The sequence below is a fragment of the Rattus rattus genome, chromosome 6 (assembly GCF_011064425.1).
Source record: "Rattus rattus isolate New Zealand chromosome 6, Rrattus_CSIRO_v1, whole genome shotgun sequence".
NCBI lineage: Eukaryota > Metazoa > Chordata > Mammalia > Rodentia > Muridae > Rattus > Rattus rattus.
The window spans coordinates 100,133,598-100,152,223 of NC_046159.1; the positions used below are offsets into that span (position 1 = coordinate 100,133,598).

Genomic DNA, 18,626 nt, shown 5'->3' on the forward strand with positions numbered 1-18,626 from the left:
AATCACTTTTATATAATTTGGGGTGGATATAGAATATTGTTTTAGTCAAGGTGACGGTTGTCTTTCTGGACAATGAGTCTGATTCTGCAGCCTATTGTACCAGTTATGTTGATTCCCTCACTGTTCACCTCACCCATGTCCGTCTGTATCATCTTAACCCCAGCTCCCTTTATTTAAGGGAATACTTATACACGAGTTATTTATTTCTAAAATTTCTTTTTTTCTTTAGAGTATATTTAATAAACATAGTAGATGGTATCTATTGTATAATAATCTTTCTCTATAATTCTTTTTGTTGCTGCTGAAATGGAATTTGACTTTAAAATTAATTATAATGATATATCCAACTTAGCAGCTACCGAGGAGGCAGAGGCAGGTGGATCTCTGTAAGTTCAAGACCAGCCTGGTCTACAAGTGAGTTCCAGGACTACACAATGAATCTCAGAAAAAAACAAGAAGCATAATCTAACTTACCACTAGATGTTTTTCTTCTAGTTTTTAAATAGATGATTTTCTTCCCGTGGTATAGAAATTGACTGAAAAGAACAATTAGCTCTAGATCTGAGCATGCCCTTGAAAGTACAATATAATTTTTTTAGAGAAACCTTTTGACAAAAATATATGTAATTGAACTTTGTTGATCCTGAAACTAAAACTTGATCCCACATTTTCTCACTACTTCTGTGTTCTCTTGTATTGAAGCTTCTGGGTTTTGCACAAGTTAGGTTTGTTTTGTTTTGTTTTGTTTTTGCCTCACAGTTTGCTGTTTGTCTCCAAGTTCTTTGAGCATCACCCAGTACCACAGGAGGAGGCCTTCTCAGCAGAGACTACCCTTCCATCTGGATGCTCTTCCGCACCCCCCTCAGACTCTATTGGGTATGATTTGATTCTTGCTGTTTAATGATATGCTAGACGGACTGCCTTTCTTTGGATTGTTTGTATAATTGTAAACCTTTTCAACACTGGAACTGTTAAATTATAGATATTTCCCCCCAATTATGTATTTTATCACTAATGTATAGTATCACAGCATTGAAGCATTTACATTCATTTGGTCCAGAGTAGGATTAAAAGCCTGGTATTAGAGTAGGTCACAGCCTTAATCCCAGCACTCATGAGACCAAAACAGGCAGATCTCTGTGAGTGGAGCCTGACCTGATCTACACAGTGAGTTACTGTCTTGAAACACACACAGTCAATCAATTAATCAATCAATCAATGGAATTAAAGCTGATGTAGACGGTTTTAAGATCAATTGTGAAGAATGTCAAAATAAAATTCTTATGCCCTGTTATTCACCATTTTATCAGGTAATGTTGTGACTTCTACTTAAAAAGCATTAACATATGAGTTCAAAACTACACATTGTAATAGAGTATATTAAACTTTGTGATAAGAACATAAATATTTTATATTTATAGAATGCAAGAAAGTTGGATGTACTCAAGAAAGCTTAGCAGAGTTGTGATTTGAACTGGTGTTTAAAGAATTGCTGGCTACAGCCAGAGTTGTTGCATGGAGAAACCCTGTCTAAAAGAACCAGAGAGAGAGATGGGGGACAGGGGAGGGAACTGGAGGGAGAGAATGAATGGCTAGAAGCTAAATGAACTCTGAGTGAGAGCGGATGTAGAGAAGAGAGCAGGTTTCAGAGCTAGTCACGAAGCTTACCTAAGCTTTTAAGGAGTATGAGAGAGACTGATAGGATGCACACATCTGAAATCCCAGCACTTAGGAGGCTGAAGCAGAAAGGTGATGAGTTTGAGCTTTGCTTCAGAGTGAGACCATAATCTCAAATAACAATGGAAAGTTGGAAGAAGGAAAGTGCCATATGTGAGACCAGGTAGTAGGGAATCTTGACATTTTGGCTGGTATTTACTTGAGATATGAAGATCTGGGAGAATAAAGGTTTTCAAGCAAGTTACCAATGAGATAAAAATGATTTTGGAGGGAGAATTTACTTAGCAGTAAAATTTAGATGGGCAGGAAACCCTAAAGTGAAGACAGCCTAAAATTAAGGGGAGGCCATATGCAGAAAGGCAGGGCTTCACAAGGACAGAAGGCTGGTGGAAGCAGTGCTGTCAGTTTAGGAGGGAAGGCAAACATTTACTCTTAAACTATCCCCAAGGCATTAATTCACAGTAGAAAAAGAGACAGTAATTTAAGTTGGCTCTTGAATATTTTCGCATAGGTCTGTTATGCTCTTCCCATTATGTTTAAAGCAAGATTATTTATGCTATGTCTGGAAGTATATAGTTTTAAAAAGAAATGTTTCTCTGGTGGTAGCAGCACACACCTTTGATTCCAGCACTTTGGGGTCGAAGACAGATGGATCTCTGTTGAGCTCAAGACTAACCTTCTCTGTAGAGCTAACTCCAGGATAGCCAGGGCTACACAGAGAAACTCTATCTTGGAAAGAAAGAGTGGGAGAGGGGAAAGGAGGGGAAGAGAAGTTTCCAGATAGCATTCTGACCTAGAATAGTTCCAAAATGCTTAGTGCACAGGTATTTGTTTTACTATTCCCTTCTTCCTTGTATTCTTCACAGTATGTTATTACTTTAGGCCCCAAAACCTTATTCATTCATTCATTCATTGTGTGGGCAGTGATATGTAGGTGTTTGTGTATGTATAATATACCATAGTGATTGTGTAGAGGTCAGGGAACAACTTTCATGACTCAGTTCTCGCCTTTCACTGTGGAACCAGGGACCACTTGGGTGGTCAGTCTTTCATGACAATCACACACATGGTTATCTCGCTAGCCCTTATTTCTTTAGACTTATACCTCAAAGAATAATAACATTAAGGGGATACTTATAATAGACCTGCAGTTTTTATTGCAGGCTTGCAGTCTAGTTGAAAGAACTTGATTTCCAGGATCAAGGAGCAACCCTTCCTCAAATAAGAAAGCAATAGAGAAGGCTGCCTGGTGCCCTCCTCCCCCGTCACACACAGAATTGGAGTGTGTGAGAGATGAGATGGCTTAATGGGCAAAAGTGCTCGCCATAGGAGGAGGTAAATTTGACAAAGGCCAGTTGTGGTCCAGCTGTAATCCCAGCATTCCTACAACAGGATGGAAGGTCCTCACATAAATAAAAGTCTACACAGCATAGCAGTAACAAGAGACCTGACCTCAGAAAGAGGTAGGAAGAGAACTGACTCCAAAAACTTTGTTTTCTTCGCTCCATGTGTGCATCACGGCATGGACACTTACAAACAAGCACGCAATAATAATATCAAAAAGCATATTTTTATATCACTAGAATATAGACAATTATGTAGCATTGTCAGGTTGTAACAGTTCTCTCTGATGGCTCTGCCTTAGTTTTTTTTTTTTTTTTTTGGTTTTTTTGTTTTGTTTTTAAGATGATCAAATCAAAATAATGTTTGGGATTTCAATTAATCCTTTGGCTACCACAATTGAGAATCTATTGATCTGTGAGGCTTTTCTAATGACAGATGCCAGTTCTGTGAACAGGGTTACAGAACATAAAATTAACTTGGCCTCTCTGAAGGGTCATAATGGTAACAGCACAGATTGTCTTCTTTTTCTTTTTTTTTTTTTTTTTAAGATTTTATTTTATTGTATTACACTGTAGCTGCCTTCAGACATACCAGAAGAGGGCATCAGATCTCATTACAGATGGTTGTGAGCCACCATGTAGTTGCTGGGATTTGAACTCAGGACCTCAGGAAGAGCAGTCGGTGCTCTTAACCACTGAGCCATCTCTCCAGCCCCACAGATTGTCTTCTAGTGAAGGGTTGCTGTTTCAAAATTAAGGGAGCATTTGCCTCTGCCACAGCTATTTTTTCTTGACTAGAGTCAAATAGGATCTGGTCTTGAAAAATGTGCAAGCTTCTCTATAAGTTAATTTCCTAATGCTTTTATGTCAGTGTGTAAAATTACCTTTGTAAAGAAGCCAATCAGGGTTCTCTAGAGGAGCATAACTTATATAATGAACTTACAGAGTGTGTGTGTGTGTGTGCGCGTGTGTGTGTGTGCGTGCGTGCGTGCGTGCGTGCGTGTGTGTGTGTGTGTGTGTGTGTGTGTGTGTGTGTGTGATTTTTTTTAGAATGGCTTACAGAATGGCTTATGGTCTAGCTAGTCTAACAATGGCTGTCTACCAATGGAAGGGTCGACAATCCAGTAGTTGTTCAGTCTGTAAGGCTGGATGTCCCTTCTGGTCTTCAGTATCTGCCAGAATCCTGAAGGAGGAGGCTCTAATGCCAGTGCCAGGGTGGACTTGCTAGTGAGAGGGAGAGCAGGCAAGCAGAAAGGAAACAAGCTTCCTTCTTCTGTGTCCTTTACCTGGGCTGCCAGCAGGAGGTGTGGGCAGATTAAAGGTGGGTCTTGCCATCTCTAAAGATCTGTTTAAAAAGTGTATCTTTCTACCTCAAGGATCCAGATTAGACTGGGTCTTCCCACTTCAGATAGTTTAATTTAGAAAAACAATCCCTCACAGGTTCATTCCAGATATAGTCAAGTTGATAACCAAAAATAGCCATTGTATCAGTTATGTTCAATATCACAGTATTTGATTTATTACTTGTTAGAGCAATTTAAAAAGTGATGGCATTTCTTTTTCCTGGCTAGCTCCCAAATAAATACTAGACTGTAAGATTTATTTAATCAAGCTTTACAGTCTAATAGCTGAGTATTTATTAATCTATTTTAATCCTCTAATCTGGCTACCTTCCTGCCAAAATCCCCAAGACACTTGTGTTTTCGTTTCAATCTGGCTCTCTCTGCTTCACGTGTGTTCCCATGGTGTCTCAACTCTCCTCAAGGCTGAATCCTCCTTTCTCCTCTTTTTCTTCCCCTCACCTCTCTGGAATCAGAAGTCCAGTTCTACTCTCTCCTCTGCTCAGCCATTGGCTGACCAGATTTTGCTGACAAAGAAGAGAATAAATAGGAGCGATGTTTGCACAACATTGAGGCAGGAGATAACTTAGAACAAGCATTACAGTGCCATGTCTGGAATGTAGCCAGATACGGGGGCAGAGAAGTCAGTATTTGAATAATAGAAGGATAATCTTTATGCCATGCTCAATAACTTGTGTACAGTTACTAGTTCTATCCTAAAGCAAGTATGGTCATACCAAGAAATTTTGCAAAATTAATACATTACTCCGTTTAGAATACAAAGAGATAATTATTTATCACTGAACAGAAATAGTCACTTTGCTTCAAAAAATTTTAAATAGTGTAACCTAAAACTTAAGTCTAAATTATAGTAGTTTTCTGAAGAGTGTTAGAATTAATATTCTGTTTATTTTAAATTTTTAATTTTTTAATTTTAATTTTAAGAAAGTTTGTGGCGTGGTCAGTACAAATATATACCTCTGGGAGAAAGCCAATTAGGTGATAGTCAGGGTCCTTCATAGGTTAGTTATAAATTACCTACATCAAAGAAAGAGTCCACAGTATGCAGGTACAGTTTTATCAGTTTTCCAAAATGATGATAATTGTGAATATATTGCTTTAAGTTGAGCAAAATCAGAACAGAAAATATATGTGTTACCTAACCTAGACTTGTGTAGGATGGGCTCATTCTTCTTTGGAAAGACATTCTGAGAAAACATTATAATTGCTTCTGTTAAGCATTGAATTAAAATGTTGTACAGATAGGTATAATAATGAAATATTGCTCACAGTCATCAGGGGTAGGTAAGTTAAGTTCACCTCCAAATGGTATTAACACATCATGTGGAGTTTGTGTTACAGGCCCTCTTCTTTTACCAGATTAAATGCAGGTTTTGTGTCTCCTTGTTTCTGAATCACTGTCCTTTGTAAACAGAGTTCTGGTTTGTTATCCAGTTGATATTTCTGTCATAGTTTGTACTCAGTACATTTCAGGAGTGCTTTGTTGCCTCTCTACCAATGCTAGATCACATATTATATCAATTATACATCCAGTTACTTGAGGCTTTCTCAGGTTTAGTGCTAAATTCAAGGACACTGTCGACCTATGACTATAAGTAGCCTGACAGTTTTTATTTCTGAATACTTATTAACTAATAACATTTTTGTATTTTTATGTGTTCAAAAATTCCTTAGCAAAGGAATTTTTGTTTATATTTTTATTTAGCTTTATAAAGCAAGAATAAGGTCAGCTTTGACAAAAACTGATTAATTCTCGAAAACCAGTGAAACACAACTTCCCTCACGTCCAGTTCCATTAATTGTAATTGGGCTTTTGCCCATTTCTTTTAGAGAATAACATTTATGTCCTGTTCATTTTAAACAGACTCATGTAGTTAATATGAATCTCCCAAAGTAAATTTTTCCTATCCTTACCTCATGAGCTTCATATTCCAATGACATGCTTTATTTAGAGTTTTGTCACTCTTAAGCTTTGCTCACCAAACATTTTTTTCTGCCCTTTTCTATTAACTTTTTGATTATACGTATTTAAAATGACTATGCATGTGTGTGTGCACTCATGTGCATGCTAAGGCACCTTTGTGGACGTCAGAAGACAGCTTTGGGGAATAAGGTCTCCTTCTACCATCTGGGCTCCAGGGGAAAATTCCCAGGTTATCAGGCTTAGTAGCAAGTACCCTTTTATCCACTGAGTGATCTTACCAGCCCCTCCTTATATATTTTCTTACCATTCTTTTATAATTTCCCTTGTTATCTCAACATTGTCATTCTGGTCTAATAATGACTTAAACAGTGCTGGTTAACTCTTATAATATGGGGTAAAATGATGGCCAGTATGTGAGGAGAACTTGGTCCATGTTGACTTTCCACGGGCAGTTGAAGCTTGGGCTGAGCCTTACTGTCTCCTCTCCCGAGAAGTGCTCACTTCTCTGCTGATGAGACTCTTCTGAGGGGCCACAGTCTTTATAGGAGTTTCAAATCTAGCCTCAAATTTCTAGGTTCTTCATGCCAGGTCCTTTAGGTCAGCACTCATAGATTCTACTATCTATAGCAAAAAAGGTTAATTAATTAATAAGTCATTCCGTAACCTATTAAAGTATTTTAATCAGAGTAATTTTTGAGCTGGGAAGATAGCTCAGTGACTAAAGTGCTTATCATGCATGCTTGAAGACTTGAGTTTGGATCCCCATTGCCCACCTAAAAAGTTGAGTGGTGACTGTCGTTGAAACCCATTACTCCAGTGTTGCAGGATATTTGATTGCATTTTGAACCCCAAAATTGTGTTATTTACTGGAGGAAAAAACAACAACAACAACAAAAAAAAAAACTGTTTCTAGATGTGTTGTGGCTCAGCCCTTAGCACACACCTTTGATCCCTCTGGCTAGAATACAGACACTCCCTTACTGCACACCTTTAATCCCACACAATGAAGGTAAGGTTTGTAGAAGGAAGCACCGTGTTTTAAAGTGATATCTAAGTGGTAGACAAAATGACAAATCAGAGAAAGACGTGATAGAATAGAGTATGCCCAACTTGAGGTATTCTCGCCCAGAGTCCCGGTGGTTTCTTGCTTCAACAGTGCTTGAACAGAACTGGGTGCTCAGCCCCTCTGACCCCGCTGGCCTCTTTGAGCCTGAGCCCTTTACAACTTTGTTGCTCTGCTGTACCTTGCCTGGCTGCTGCCATGACCACCACTTCTCCTGAACTACCGGCAGGATTGCCATCAACCGTCAGATCAACTTAGAGTTGTGTGCTTCCTATGTCTGTCTCTACATCTGGCTATTTTGACCAGGATGATGCAGCTCTGAAGAACTCTGCCAAATACTTTCTCCACCAATCTCATGAGGAGAGAGAACCTGATGAGAAACTGATAAAGCTGCAGAGCCAATGAGGTGGCTGAATCTTCCAGGATATAAAGAAACCAGACCATGATGCCTGGTAGAGCAGGCTGAATGCAATGGGGTGTGCACTGCACTTGGAAAGAGTAAATCAGGCACAACTGGAACTTCACAAACTGACTACTGACAAGAATGATCCCCACTTATGTGACTTCACTGAGACACATTATCTGAATGAGCAGGTGAAATCCATTAAAGAACAGGGTGACCTCATGATCAACTTAGGCAAGATGGGAGCCTCTGGATCTGGCATGGCAGAATATCTCTTTGACAAGCACACCCTCAGACACAGTGATGAGAGCTAAGCTGGCTTCCCAAAGCCATGTGACTTTTCTGGTCACTCAGGCAGTGCATATATGTTGGGCTGCCTTTAACTTTTCTATAAGTTGCACCAAAATACCCATTTAAGTTCTTTAATTTGTACTGTTTCTTCAAATAAAGAATTTTGATATCTTCCCCCAACCCACAAAAAAAGAATATGTCCAACTCACAGGGAAAAAAAGGAAAAGAGGCTGTTTAAGAGAGCAGCACAGAGAGGAAAAAAAAAAAGGAAGGAGTCAGTTTTACCAGGACAGTTGTAAAGAAATAGGTTGCAGAGAGAGAACAAGCTTGACCAGGTTGACAGAATGAGCCAGAGAATGAGAGACAGAAAATTAGAACATTTTGCCAAAGTTAGTATGAGTTCAAGCGAGCAATTCAGGAGAGGCTGAGAGAGAAGCCAGATTGAGTCAGTCAGATTGGAGAAGTTTTGAGCAAGAACAGCTGAGTTGTACCAGTCAGCCAGAGTTCTGAAAGAACCAGGGAAGAGTGAGCTGATTCAGCAGTACATCTCAGAAGCTGAAAGCATTCTAGGCCTGGGTAAGATTGTATGGAGGCTAGAAGCTTCCACAGCAAGGCCTGGGTTAGCAGACGGAGGAAGTAAGTCTCAGAAACAATTTCTTCAAGGTATAAAAGGTATTTTTATACCCCAGTCCTAGGAGGACAGGGTAAGATTTTTGGAGTTTGTTGGCTAGCAGTCTAACCGATTGTAAATTCAGCTTCAGCGAAGAGACTGTCTCAAAAAGTAAGGTAGAGATGAAGCACTTGACACCAGTGTCTGGCTTCCCAGGGCACCACACAACCACAATACCCCACATTTTTTTAGTTATTTTAAATATTTGCTGCAGTGTTAAATATTATCTGGTTCTCTTTTTTTGTCTCTGGTGTTAATATTTAGACATGAAAAACATTTTGAAATATGAAAGATAATTGGCACCATATAGATTATCTTCCAAAACTTTGGAGATAATGTTTGATATTATAAAAATTTCAATCAATACTGGTATTAAGTAGTAATTCTATCTTTAGGGTCCTAAAATATACAGGTATATTCTCAAAACTATTTGTAACTTCCTAACTACCTCCTTCAGATTTTTACTTGAGTGACTTTAGGTTATGAAAAATAGTATATAGGAAACATAGCATGTTTTATTCAGCCAGTCCCCACCTGAAGCATTTTAGTTGCATATATAATTTTGAAGGAATTAACCACAGGTAATCTCCAGCCATTTGTAGAATCCTCTGGAGTTTTCTGGATCAGAATCATTGTTCTTACCATTGATAGTCCCTGGAAGTTCTGCTTTTGAGCAAAGCTTTGTCAGTACCAGTTGTAGGGATGTTTTTTAAACTAATGCTTTTTGTAAAGCTACTACTACTGTAATTTTGTTTCTTTAAAGCTTATCATTTTAAGTATAACAATCTTGTAACTTTCATTTTAAATATTATTATTAATATAATTGCTCCAAATCTTATCTTCCCAATGACTTGGTTTTTCCAGGCCCCAAATCCTCACCAGTCCATCTCCTTCAAAATCCATTCCAATTCCACAGCCCTTCCGGCCAGCAGATGAAGATCATCGCAATCAGTTTGGGCAACGAGACCGCTCCTCCTCCGCTCCCAATGTTCATATAAACACAATCGAACCTGTCAATATTGATGTAAGTACTGGCAGTGCTAGCACTAAGCAATCTGAATGTGCTCCCCTGGTTTCCTATTAGACTTTCAATACAGATGGGAAGTAGATGCCACTTTTCATTTATCATGGAAGTGCTAGGTCCTACGTTACAGATCCAAATGCCCTTTCATGTTCTCTGGTAATATTAAGTACTTTACTGTTGCCAAGTTGCAATTATTCTCACTTTTTTCTATGACACTATCTCTGAAAACATTTTAAATTAAAATGGGAATTTTACGAATTCTCTTAAGATTTTTGTTCAATTTATCTGTTATGAAAATGACATGAATTTGGCATTAGAACCAACAAAGAGTTCTGGATTTATATTTTTTAAAATCTTACAGTTGGAACTATAACTTAAATTTTATTAACTTTTAAAATGCTTTATTATAAATTTTATTTAATTACCAAGATAAATCATGAATAAAGGATTTTAAAATCAGCCTTTCTTCCTACTTTCATTAAGTTTCCCCCTGTATTTTGGAGAGTAAGTTCATATAAGTAGCTTTTTCCTAGTACCATTTTTAACTAAGGCTTTTCTCTCTATGTAGACCTGAACACACAGAAAGAGAAGTGGGAAAGGGAGCTGTGGGAGGAGGGAGCTTGGAAAGTCGGAGTCGCACAGTATCTGTAGGTTAGGTGTGTTCTCGGTGTGCCCCAGCTTGGAGCCTTCATCTTTATTTGAAAACAAATAGTCTGTTACACTGTTTCCCCTTGTCTCTGCTATGCCTCCTCCTGGTTTCCTGGGCCTGGCTATTTGAAGAATCACTTTATGCCTTACTCTTTTATCCTTTTCATAACTGCCGAAACTGTTTTCCTTTCCCCTTTACGTCTAGACTCTTCTGACTTATTGACATAACCATTTGCCTCCATATTCATTCATATGAACAACTTAATGAATTTATTCCTACCATTAATTTTTCTTTAACCATTTCCACCCTGGTATTCTCACCAGGATAATTTTTATAATACTCTTATCATCTATTCTCTTGTTTGAAAGCTTTTTTAATGACTTAAAGTTTTTATTCATGCTCAGTCATTTCTTACCTTATTATCTGAGTACATGTCTGAATGACCAAGATAACTCTTAAAAAAGTATTTAGTTGGGGCTTGCTTATAGTTTCAGAGGTTTAGTCCATTTTTATCATCGTGGGGAGCATGGCGACATGCAATAGTTGAGCGCTTTACATCTTGATCTGCAGACAGGGCAGGGAGGGTGTTGGTCTGGTGTGTGCTTTTGAAACTTCAGAGCCTACCTCCAACAAGGCTACTTCCTGGAGAATAAATCTCCAGATACTGTGAGCCTATGGGGACCATCCTTCCTCAAACCACCACATTAAAACAAATGGTAGCTAGAAGCCAACCGTGCGTTGTGGCGCACACCTTTAGTCTTGGCGCTGACCACTAAAGGCACCAGAGGGGCAGAGCTGGAGACCAGCCTATGACACATGGTACCCTGGAGACGAAGGGACATCAAGGAGAACGAATGAATTTAGAAATTACAGCTGATGGATGCTACTTGTGCAGATGTTCACAGATAACAAGGTATTGCCAGAAGTTCTTTGGTTGTTTCTTCTGTGATGCTGAATCACAGGGATGACAGACAAGGGACTAGAAGAGGTTAGGGAACAGTTGAAATGGTTTTAAAATACTGGACTATCCTATTTAAGATAGATTGAGTAGATAGTTGAACAGGGAGCTTTAAGAACACATGAGATTGAAAAGGGTAAACGTGTATTGGACCTCCAGGAGTTTCTAGGAGTGGGAAAGCCACATTCATCTGTAGGTGTGTGTGGGAGTTTCAGAGCTAGGATAGGAAACAGGAAAGGGGTTACAACTGTTCTCCTGTGGGGCCTTCTGTCTAGAAAGCCCCTTGATTTCTATATGCCTGTCTAGTCTTCACAGCCCTGACTCAGATTTCTTTAGCTGCTTCACCAATGCCAAATCCTAGTGTCATTTCTTTTGCACTGTAGTCACCAATTCTTGTAGATCTGGAGGCTGGAAGCCCAGTGTCAGATTGCCAGATCATCATAGTCTTAATGTATGGCACTAAAAGTTTTGTCAATGCCATCACTTTTTATTATAATGAACTGGTGTATCTCTCTTTTATTCCTACATGGTTACTTATTTTTCATGTGCCTACATCTCACAGTGTTTGTAAGCTCTGAAACCACAGAAAGGTAGTGAAACCATTAAGACTTTTGTATATTTCATGAAAAAGATTCTATTAAATAGGTTTTTGAATGTTAAAAAAAAGAGGCTTTTGTATTATATTGAAGGGTCTATGCAGTACATTGAATATGGTAGACATACACAGTAAAGAATTCACTCCTTATTTTAATAAGCAAAATGGTGCCTATTTGCAATTAATCTTTTCAGAGACATTTGTGGCCTTTCAATCCCTGACACTTAGTTTAACTGAGTAAAGTAATCCAGGTTCTGTAGACTAGGATCCAATTTCATTGTATATAGAATTTCCCCTACTACCAGCATTACTGTAAAAGCTGTATTTAAATAAGAAAGACCACTTTAAACAAAATCCTTATTTGAGCTGTTTTGATCTCCCCTCCTTTTTAATGTTTCTTGTACATCCAGATTTTTATGATAGTATTCAGTGTGCTTAACTTTGTATTTTTTATTATATGTAAACATGTTCCATGTTTTAAGTTTCATAGTTGTTTGGTAACTGTGACTACTTCATTAAATTGATACACCATAGCCATAATATGACAAAATGCCTATCAGAGGGAAATAATTATTTCTGACTTTTGGTGTGATGGATAATGCTGCACTAAACATCTTTGTGCATATCATTTTTTCTTCTGAATTATTTCCTTAGGAAAAATTCCCAGAAGTGGAATTACAGGATCAAAGGGTATGAACATTTTTATGGCTCTTAATATGTGCCAGTAGAATCTTCTTTAAGGATTTATGAAGTCACTGAGTGGCCTGGAATGGATTTCAGCATTTGACCAGGACTAATAATCCTTTCACGTAGGTCAGGGTGGCAAGTGCTTCAAACGTTAGTGTTTGTCATGTACACTAGCTAATTTAATAGTCTTTGCTTTGTGAAATAATTATAAGACAGGTATTGTTTTGAATTAACCCTTCTGCTTATGCATAGTAGAAAATGTGTTGTTGTTGTTGTTGTTGTTGTTACTTTTTTACCATGTGCTTTGAATAAACATATTTACTATTTATTTGTAGGATTTGATTAGAGACCAGGGGTTTCGTGGGGATGGAGGTAAGTAGTGATTTTAGGGTTTTATTTTGTTTTGTTTTTGTTGTTGTTTTAAGGCAAAAATGCAATTGCTTTGCTGCTTGTCTCCTTTATGGTTGCTTTTTTTTTTTTTTCCTGAAACAGACACAGAGAAAAATGTGTAGAGAAAACCAAATGGGTTTTGGTTTTTTGGCTTTTTTGTTTGTTTGTTTGTTTGTTTGTTTGTTTTTAATAGTAGTTATTTACTAGTAGCAGAATTTAAAATTATCCATAACAAGGAGAGAACGTGAGAAGACATGGAAGAAAGTCTTAAATGCGCCCCTTCCAATCTTAAGTACTGCACAAGGAGGACCCTTAGTTGTTGTATCCACTTTTTAATTTCTGCTGCCTCCAAAGCTGGAGTCACTACGTTTCTCTCGGCCCACACCAAATAGAGAGAGCTCAGAGTCAGATGGAATCATTGTCAGTCATTCTTTGGGGTGGCTGGCCATATCTCCTCAATCTGTCAGACTCTATCAAACATTTCCCATCCCCTGTCTAGATCTATTTGAAAGATACATTTATTTTATGGAATGGACCCATAATGGAAAAATTTAGTTACCCCCTTATTGGTATAGTAAATAAAACATACAAATGAGAAATTATATTAATGGAGAATTTTAGTTGTCCCCTTATTGGAAATTATATTAAGATTTCTTACAGATTTTCCATCTAGCTTTCCCTCTAGCAAAGATAGTATTGTTTTAAGAAAATGTTTTTTGAGGGGGTTGGGGGATTTGCTCAGTGGTAGAGCGCTTTGCCAGGAAGGCATAAGACCCTGGGTTCGATCCCCAGCTCCGAAAAAAAAACCAAAAAAAAAAAAAAAAGAAAGAAAATGTTTTTTGAGCCAAATGTGATAACATATGCCTATGATCCTAGCTGAGGCAGGAAGAACATGAGTTTGAGGCTAGCCCAGTCTGCATAGCATGGCTCTCTCAAAAAACAAAACAAGCAAACTCTAATAATTTACCACATATGTTTTCTAAAAGATGGCATTTGAGACTGTCTTCGCGTTTTCTTTCAAGAGCTCCACTGTGCTTACCTTCTCAGCTGCCTTCTGTCTTACAAGGAAGACTGTGTTAGCTGCACATCATGCCTACAGCTGGGCTCTTCACTGTGGCCTTCTGTCTCTTCAAAATAGGGCCAAGCCCAGACTCAATAGTTATACTGAGTAAACATTGTAAACCATATTGTTATGGTTCTGTACTCCTGAGAAGATACCAGATAACAAGCCTAAATTATGTACTTAATGCTGACTTACCACACAGTTACTCAAGACTTTGTGTTGTTTGTTACTCCGTGAGCCTGCCAATTAATGTTGCTGCCAGTTTGACTTCATATGTCTTAGTAGCTGTGGCTGCTGATAATTTTGCCCAATACATCCAGCATTTAAATGTTTCCATCACGTTAGCATCACAGTTAGCCATAGTAAACAGCCTGCTTAGCACCTAAAGTCAAGTGGCATTTCTTATCCTTGTTATGAGTCACTTTGAACAAATCCATTGGGGTTTTTGTGAAAATATAAGCAGATTTTTAAAATATCATCCATAATTATTTTATGAAGCAGGCTTTAGTTCATCTAATTTATTCCCCATGACTTCTTTCATTTCTTCTGTGTGTCTGTCTTCCTGTGTTTGCCTGCCCCTCTCTTTCTCTTCTAACAGCCCCTTTGAACCAGCTGATGCGCTGTCTTCGGAAATACCAATCCCGGACTCCCAGCCCCCTCCTCCATTCTGTCCCCAGTGAAATAGTGTTTGATTTTGAGCCTGGCCCAGTGTTCAGAGGTAGTTGGGCTCTTCTTTCTTGTTCTCACCCAAGCAAACTAAATATAAGATACAGACTCTGTGTGTGCCTCACCTCACAGCGTGTGTTTGTAAGTGTGAGAGTGTTAAGTACTAAATTTCTGCTTGGCCTGGCTGGAATGCTCTGAATGTGCTTCTCACATCCTCACTACCGCAAGCTTCCTGTATGCTGTCTATTACAAACTTTTAAAAGCAAGAAATTTCTGAGTTGGGATTTCCATCTTGCTCATTGTTGTCTTAGTTCTGCTTGGTCTGGATAACTTCTTAAATTCTGGGAGACACAGGCAGGACTCTTTCTATTTTAGTGCATTGGATCATAATTTGCAATTAACTAATATTAATACTATTTAAGAAAATAAAAATGTATGTGGAAACCCCTATGAAAAAGTTTTACATTGGGCATATGACTCACATCTGTAACCTCAGCACTTGAGATACAGAGGCAGGAGGAAAATCACTGCAGGTTTGAGGCCAAAAAGTTCTTATGAGACTTTTGACAGTGTTTTCAAATTTAGTAATATTAGTAATATTTTGTTCTATTTTTCCTTTACATATGACATATATTTTAATTAATCTATAAACATGAGTTCAAGAAAACTGAATTTATATGTTGACTTATGTCCCTCACATAAGGAAAGTTAACAATATAATTATCCCATATTTTGCCATGTCATATTTTAATTTACTGTCAAATTGACTTAAATTTTAAGATAAAATTGTATATCTTTAAAAACTGTTATAAAGTTATTTTACTGCTTTGATGCACTTAGTGACCTAGGTTTATGTAATCATGGTGCTTTAGCCAGGCCGGCCTTAACTATAGTGGAAGTCATTCCGTACTTAGGGATATAATTAAACTGAATAACCCAACGAACGAGAACTGTGCTCGAGGTTGTTGCTGCTTCACAATGTGGGAAGTTATCAATGACCAGGATAAAATGTATTGTGCGCTAGTTCAAAGAAATTCCAGGCACCATTTTCTTTTAGAAAATTGCATGTGCAATCATAGAACTTCCGTATGGTGCTAACATGATGTAGTAGCTATAAAACATCCGTCCAGATTTAACATTTAAATACCGTGATTGTATCCTTGCCATTTGAAAGAGCCTCTTTTTTTTACCCTTGAGAATAGTATTTTTTGGAGGTTTTTCTCAGCTATATATGAAAATCCTACCTAGAACTCTCAGGCCTGTTCACTGTACACTTCTCTGTCCCAGCTACTTCATATAGTGGTATGAGTAGCTGGAAGTTTGCTACTTGCAAACCTGAGCCTACTTACAAGGTTCACTTGGCATATAACATACTAGAAGATATCTGGAATATGGGTGCGATGCCATAGCAGTTACCTGTTCACCCTTGCAATACCAAGTTTTCAGAAAGCCTTTAGTGGGACTGGGGTGTTAGTTTACAAGCACTGGCTGCTTCTCCAGAGGACTCAGGTTCCCTTCCCAGCACCCACATGGCAGCTCACCACTGTCTGTAACTGTGGCTTCAGGAGTTCTGACACCTTCACACAGATACACATACAGGCCAAACACCAATGCACATAAATAAAAATAATAATTTTTCAATAAGAAAGCCTACTTGGCTTTGTTTATATTAACTTTGCAATAAAGGTAACAAAGTCCAAGAACCACTCAAATAGTAGAGTTTGTAGTTTGGTATCATATATAAATATAAGGCTAATAGGAAAGAAATATTTAACAGTAAGGCCATTAAAATGTTTGAGTTTTAATGTTTAATATTAATGTTTTAATGTTTTTGAAGTACTGAGGCTAGTGAAATAATACAAAATAAGTTTTGTAGAAATATGCCTTGATTTTGTTGTTGGGTTTTGTTAGTTTTTCCTATGTTTTATCACATAGGGTCTTTGTATTACATGGCTCTGGCTATCCTGGAAGTCTATCTGTAGACAGGCTGGCCTCAAATGCAGAGATCCGCCTGCCTCTGCCTCCCAAGTGCTAGGATTAAAGGTGTGTGGTACCATGCCTGTGCGTTGGTTTTGATGTTTTAATTTCTTATCAAAGGCACAGGAACTTGGGAGTGAATTTTAGAAATTGTGTCTTGGTTTAGAGATTGTATTTTTCTAGACTTGTTTATTATTATCTATTTTAAGGGTCATTAAATTGGCCCAAAAAAAACCTTAAAAAATTATTGTGCTCATTACATATCATGCCTCTTTTGGCCTACCCTTTGTTAAGGGCTAATATTTAAACATGCACTCCATTTTAAAGTAAGTCTAGATCTCCCCACTTTCTGCCCCTGTTATGTGGACATATTTGTTCCTTCTTAATGCTTACTCCTCCTTAATGTGGGTAATCTCCCCTTTTTTCTAATTTAGGGTCAACCACAGGCTTGTCGGCCACCCCACCTGCCTCATTACCTGGCTCACTCACTAACGTGAAAGCCTTACAGAAATCTCCAGGACCTCAGCGGGAAAGGAAGTCCTCCTCCTCCTCCTCCTCCACGGAAGACAGAAGTCGGATGGTAAGGATCTGTGCTGTGACTGGACCATCTAAATGTAAGAGCCCTGTGGCGCGAGGTTCCTGCCGCATTTAAGGGTTAATAGGTCTTGCCTGAAGTGTATTCACACAAACCTGACCTTTGTTCTAGTTTCTTTCTTTCTTTGTTTTTTTTTGTTTGTTTGTTTGTTTTTGTTTTTGTTTTTTTTTTCTTTAAGATTTATTTATTTATATGTGAGTACACTGTAGCTGTCTTCAGACACTCCAGAAGAGGGCATCAGATCCCATTACAGATGGTTGTGAGCCACCATGTGGTTGCTGGGAATTGAACTCAGGACCTCTGGCAGAGCAGTCAGTGCTCTTAACCACTGAGTCATCTCTCCACCCCAATTATTTCTATTTTTAACTTTTTAATTAGTATTATTTTTGTGTTGATGGGTGTTTGACTGCATATATAAGTACAGCTTGCACATGCCCAGTGGTAAAGGAGGTCAAAAGAGTGTAATGGATCTCCTGGAACTAGAGTTATAGATGAGCTGTCATGGGTGCTGGGACCTGAACCTGGGTACCTGCAAGAAAAACCACTAATCCTAACTTCTCAACTATCTCTCCAGCCCCAATTATTTCTGTTTTTAAGTAATTTTTCCACCCTTGAATTGGCTAATTTTAAATTTAGTCATGAGTATAACTATTGCTTCTTCAACATGGATATTTTATTGTTTTCTTTGTTTTTTTTTGGTTGGTTGGTTGGTTGGTTTTTTTGTTTGTTTGTTTGTTTTTTTAAGACTTTTCTCTGTTCCTAACTTCCTGTCAGGCAGGTCAATATATTTAGCATGAAACATAAGGTTTTTTTCTCTTTTGTTTGCCTTGGCTTGACTTTTGTATTATATTTTTCAAGAAAACACTTGGTAGAAGAGATTCAAGTGATGATTGGGAGATTCCTGATGGACAGATTACAGTGGGACAGAGAATTGGATCTGGGTCCTTTGGAACTGTCTACAAGGGAAAGTGGCATGGTATGTATGTAATACATTGGTGTAGTGGGGATATGTTAAGAAATGTTTATTAAAAAAAAAAAACCAAAGCTGGCCATAATGGTACATTCCTTAAGCCTAGCATTCAAGAGGCAAAGGAGGCAAGTAGATCTCTGAGTTCAAGACCAGCCTGGTCTACAGAGCAAGTTACAGACAGTACAGACAGGGCACACAGAAGTGTGTCTGGGGAGGAACAGCAGGCGTGATGACACACACTCCTATATTCCCAGCACGTAGGAGGTGTAAGCGTGAGGATTAGGGATTCAAGAACATCCTTAGCTATGTAGAATTAGAAA

The 18,626-nt window shown here is 38.2% G+C and overlaps 1 protein-coding gene and 1 pseudogene across 3 annotated transcripts in view; both read left to right on the forward strand.

Annotated features, from left to right (window-relative positions):
* The window catches only part of Braf (B-Raf proto-oncogene, serine/threonine kinase), a 131,349-nt gene that overhangs the window by 76,091 nt on the left and 36,632 nt on the right, over positions 1 to 18,626 (forward strand). The window contains exons 8-14 of one of the 3 annotated variants that reach the window (XM_032906693.1): positions 760 to 876; positions 9,597 to 9,756; positions 12,613 to 12,648; positions 12,981 to 13,017; positions 14,697 to 14,816; positions 17,176 to 17,321; positions 18,195 to 18,312. In XM_032906693.1, the coding sequence (XP_032762584.1) occupies positions 760 to 876; positions 9,597 to 9,756; positions 12,613 to 12,648; positions 12,981 to 13,017; positions 14,697 to 14,816; positions 17,176 to 17,321; positions 18,195 to 18,312 (734 nt within the window). The remainder of the gene's footprint in view (positions 1 to 759; positions 877 to 9,596; positions 9,757 to 12,612; positions 12,649 to 12,980; positions 13,018 to 14,696; positions 14,817 to 17,175; positions 17,322 to 18,194; positions 18,313 to 18,626) is intronic. The other 2 variants (XM_032906694.1, XM_032906696.1) reach the window with 2 other exon arrangements.
* LOC116903607 lies at positions 6,708 to 8,200 on the forward strand (annotated as a pseudogene).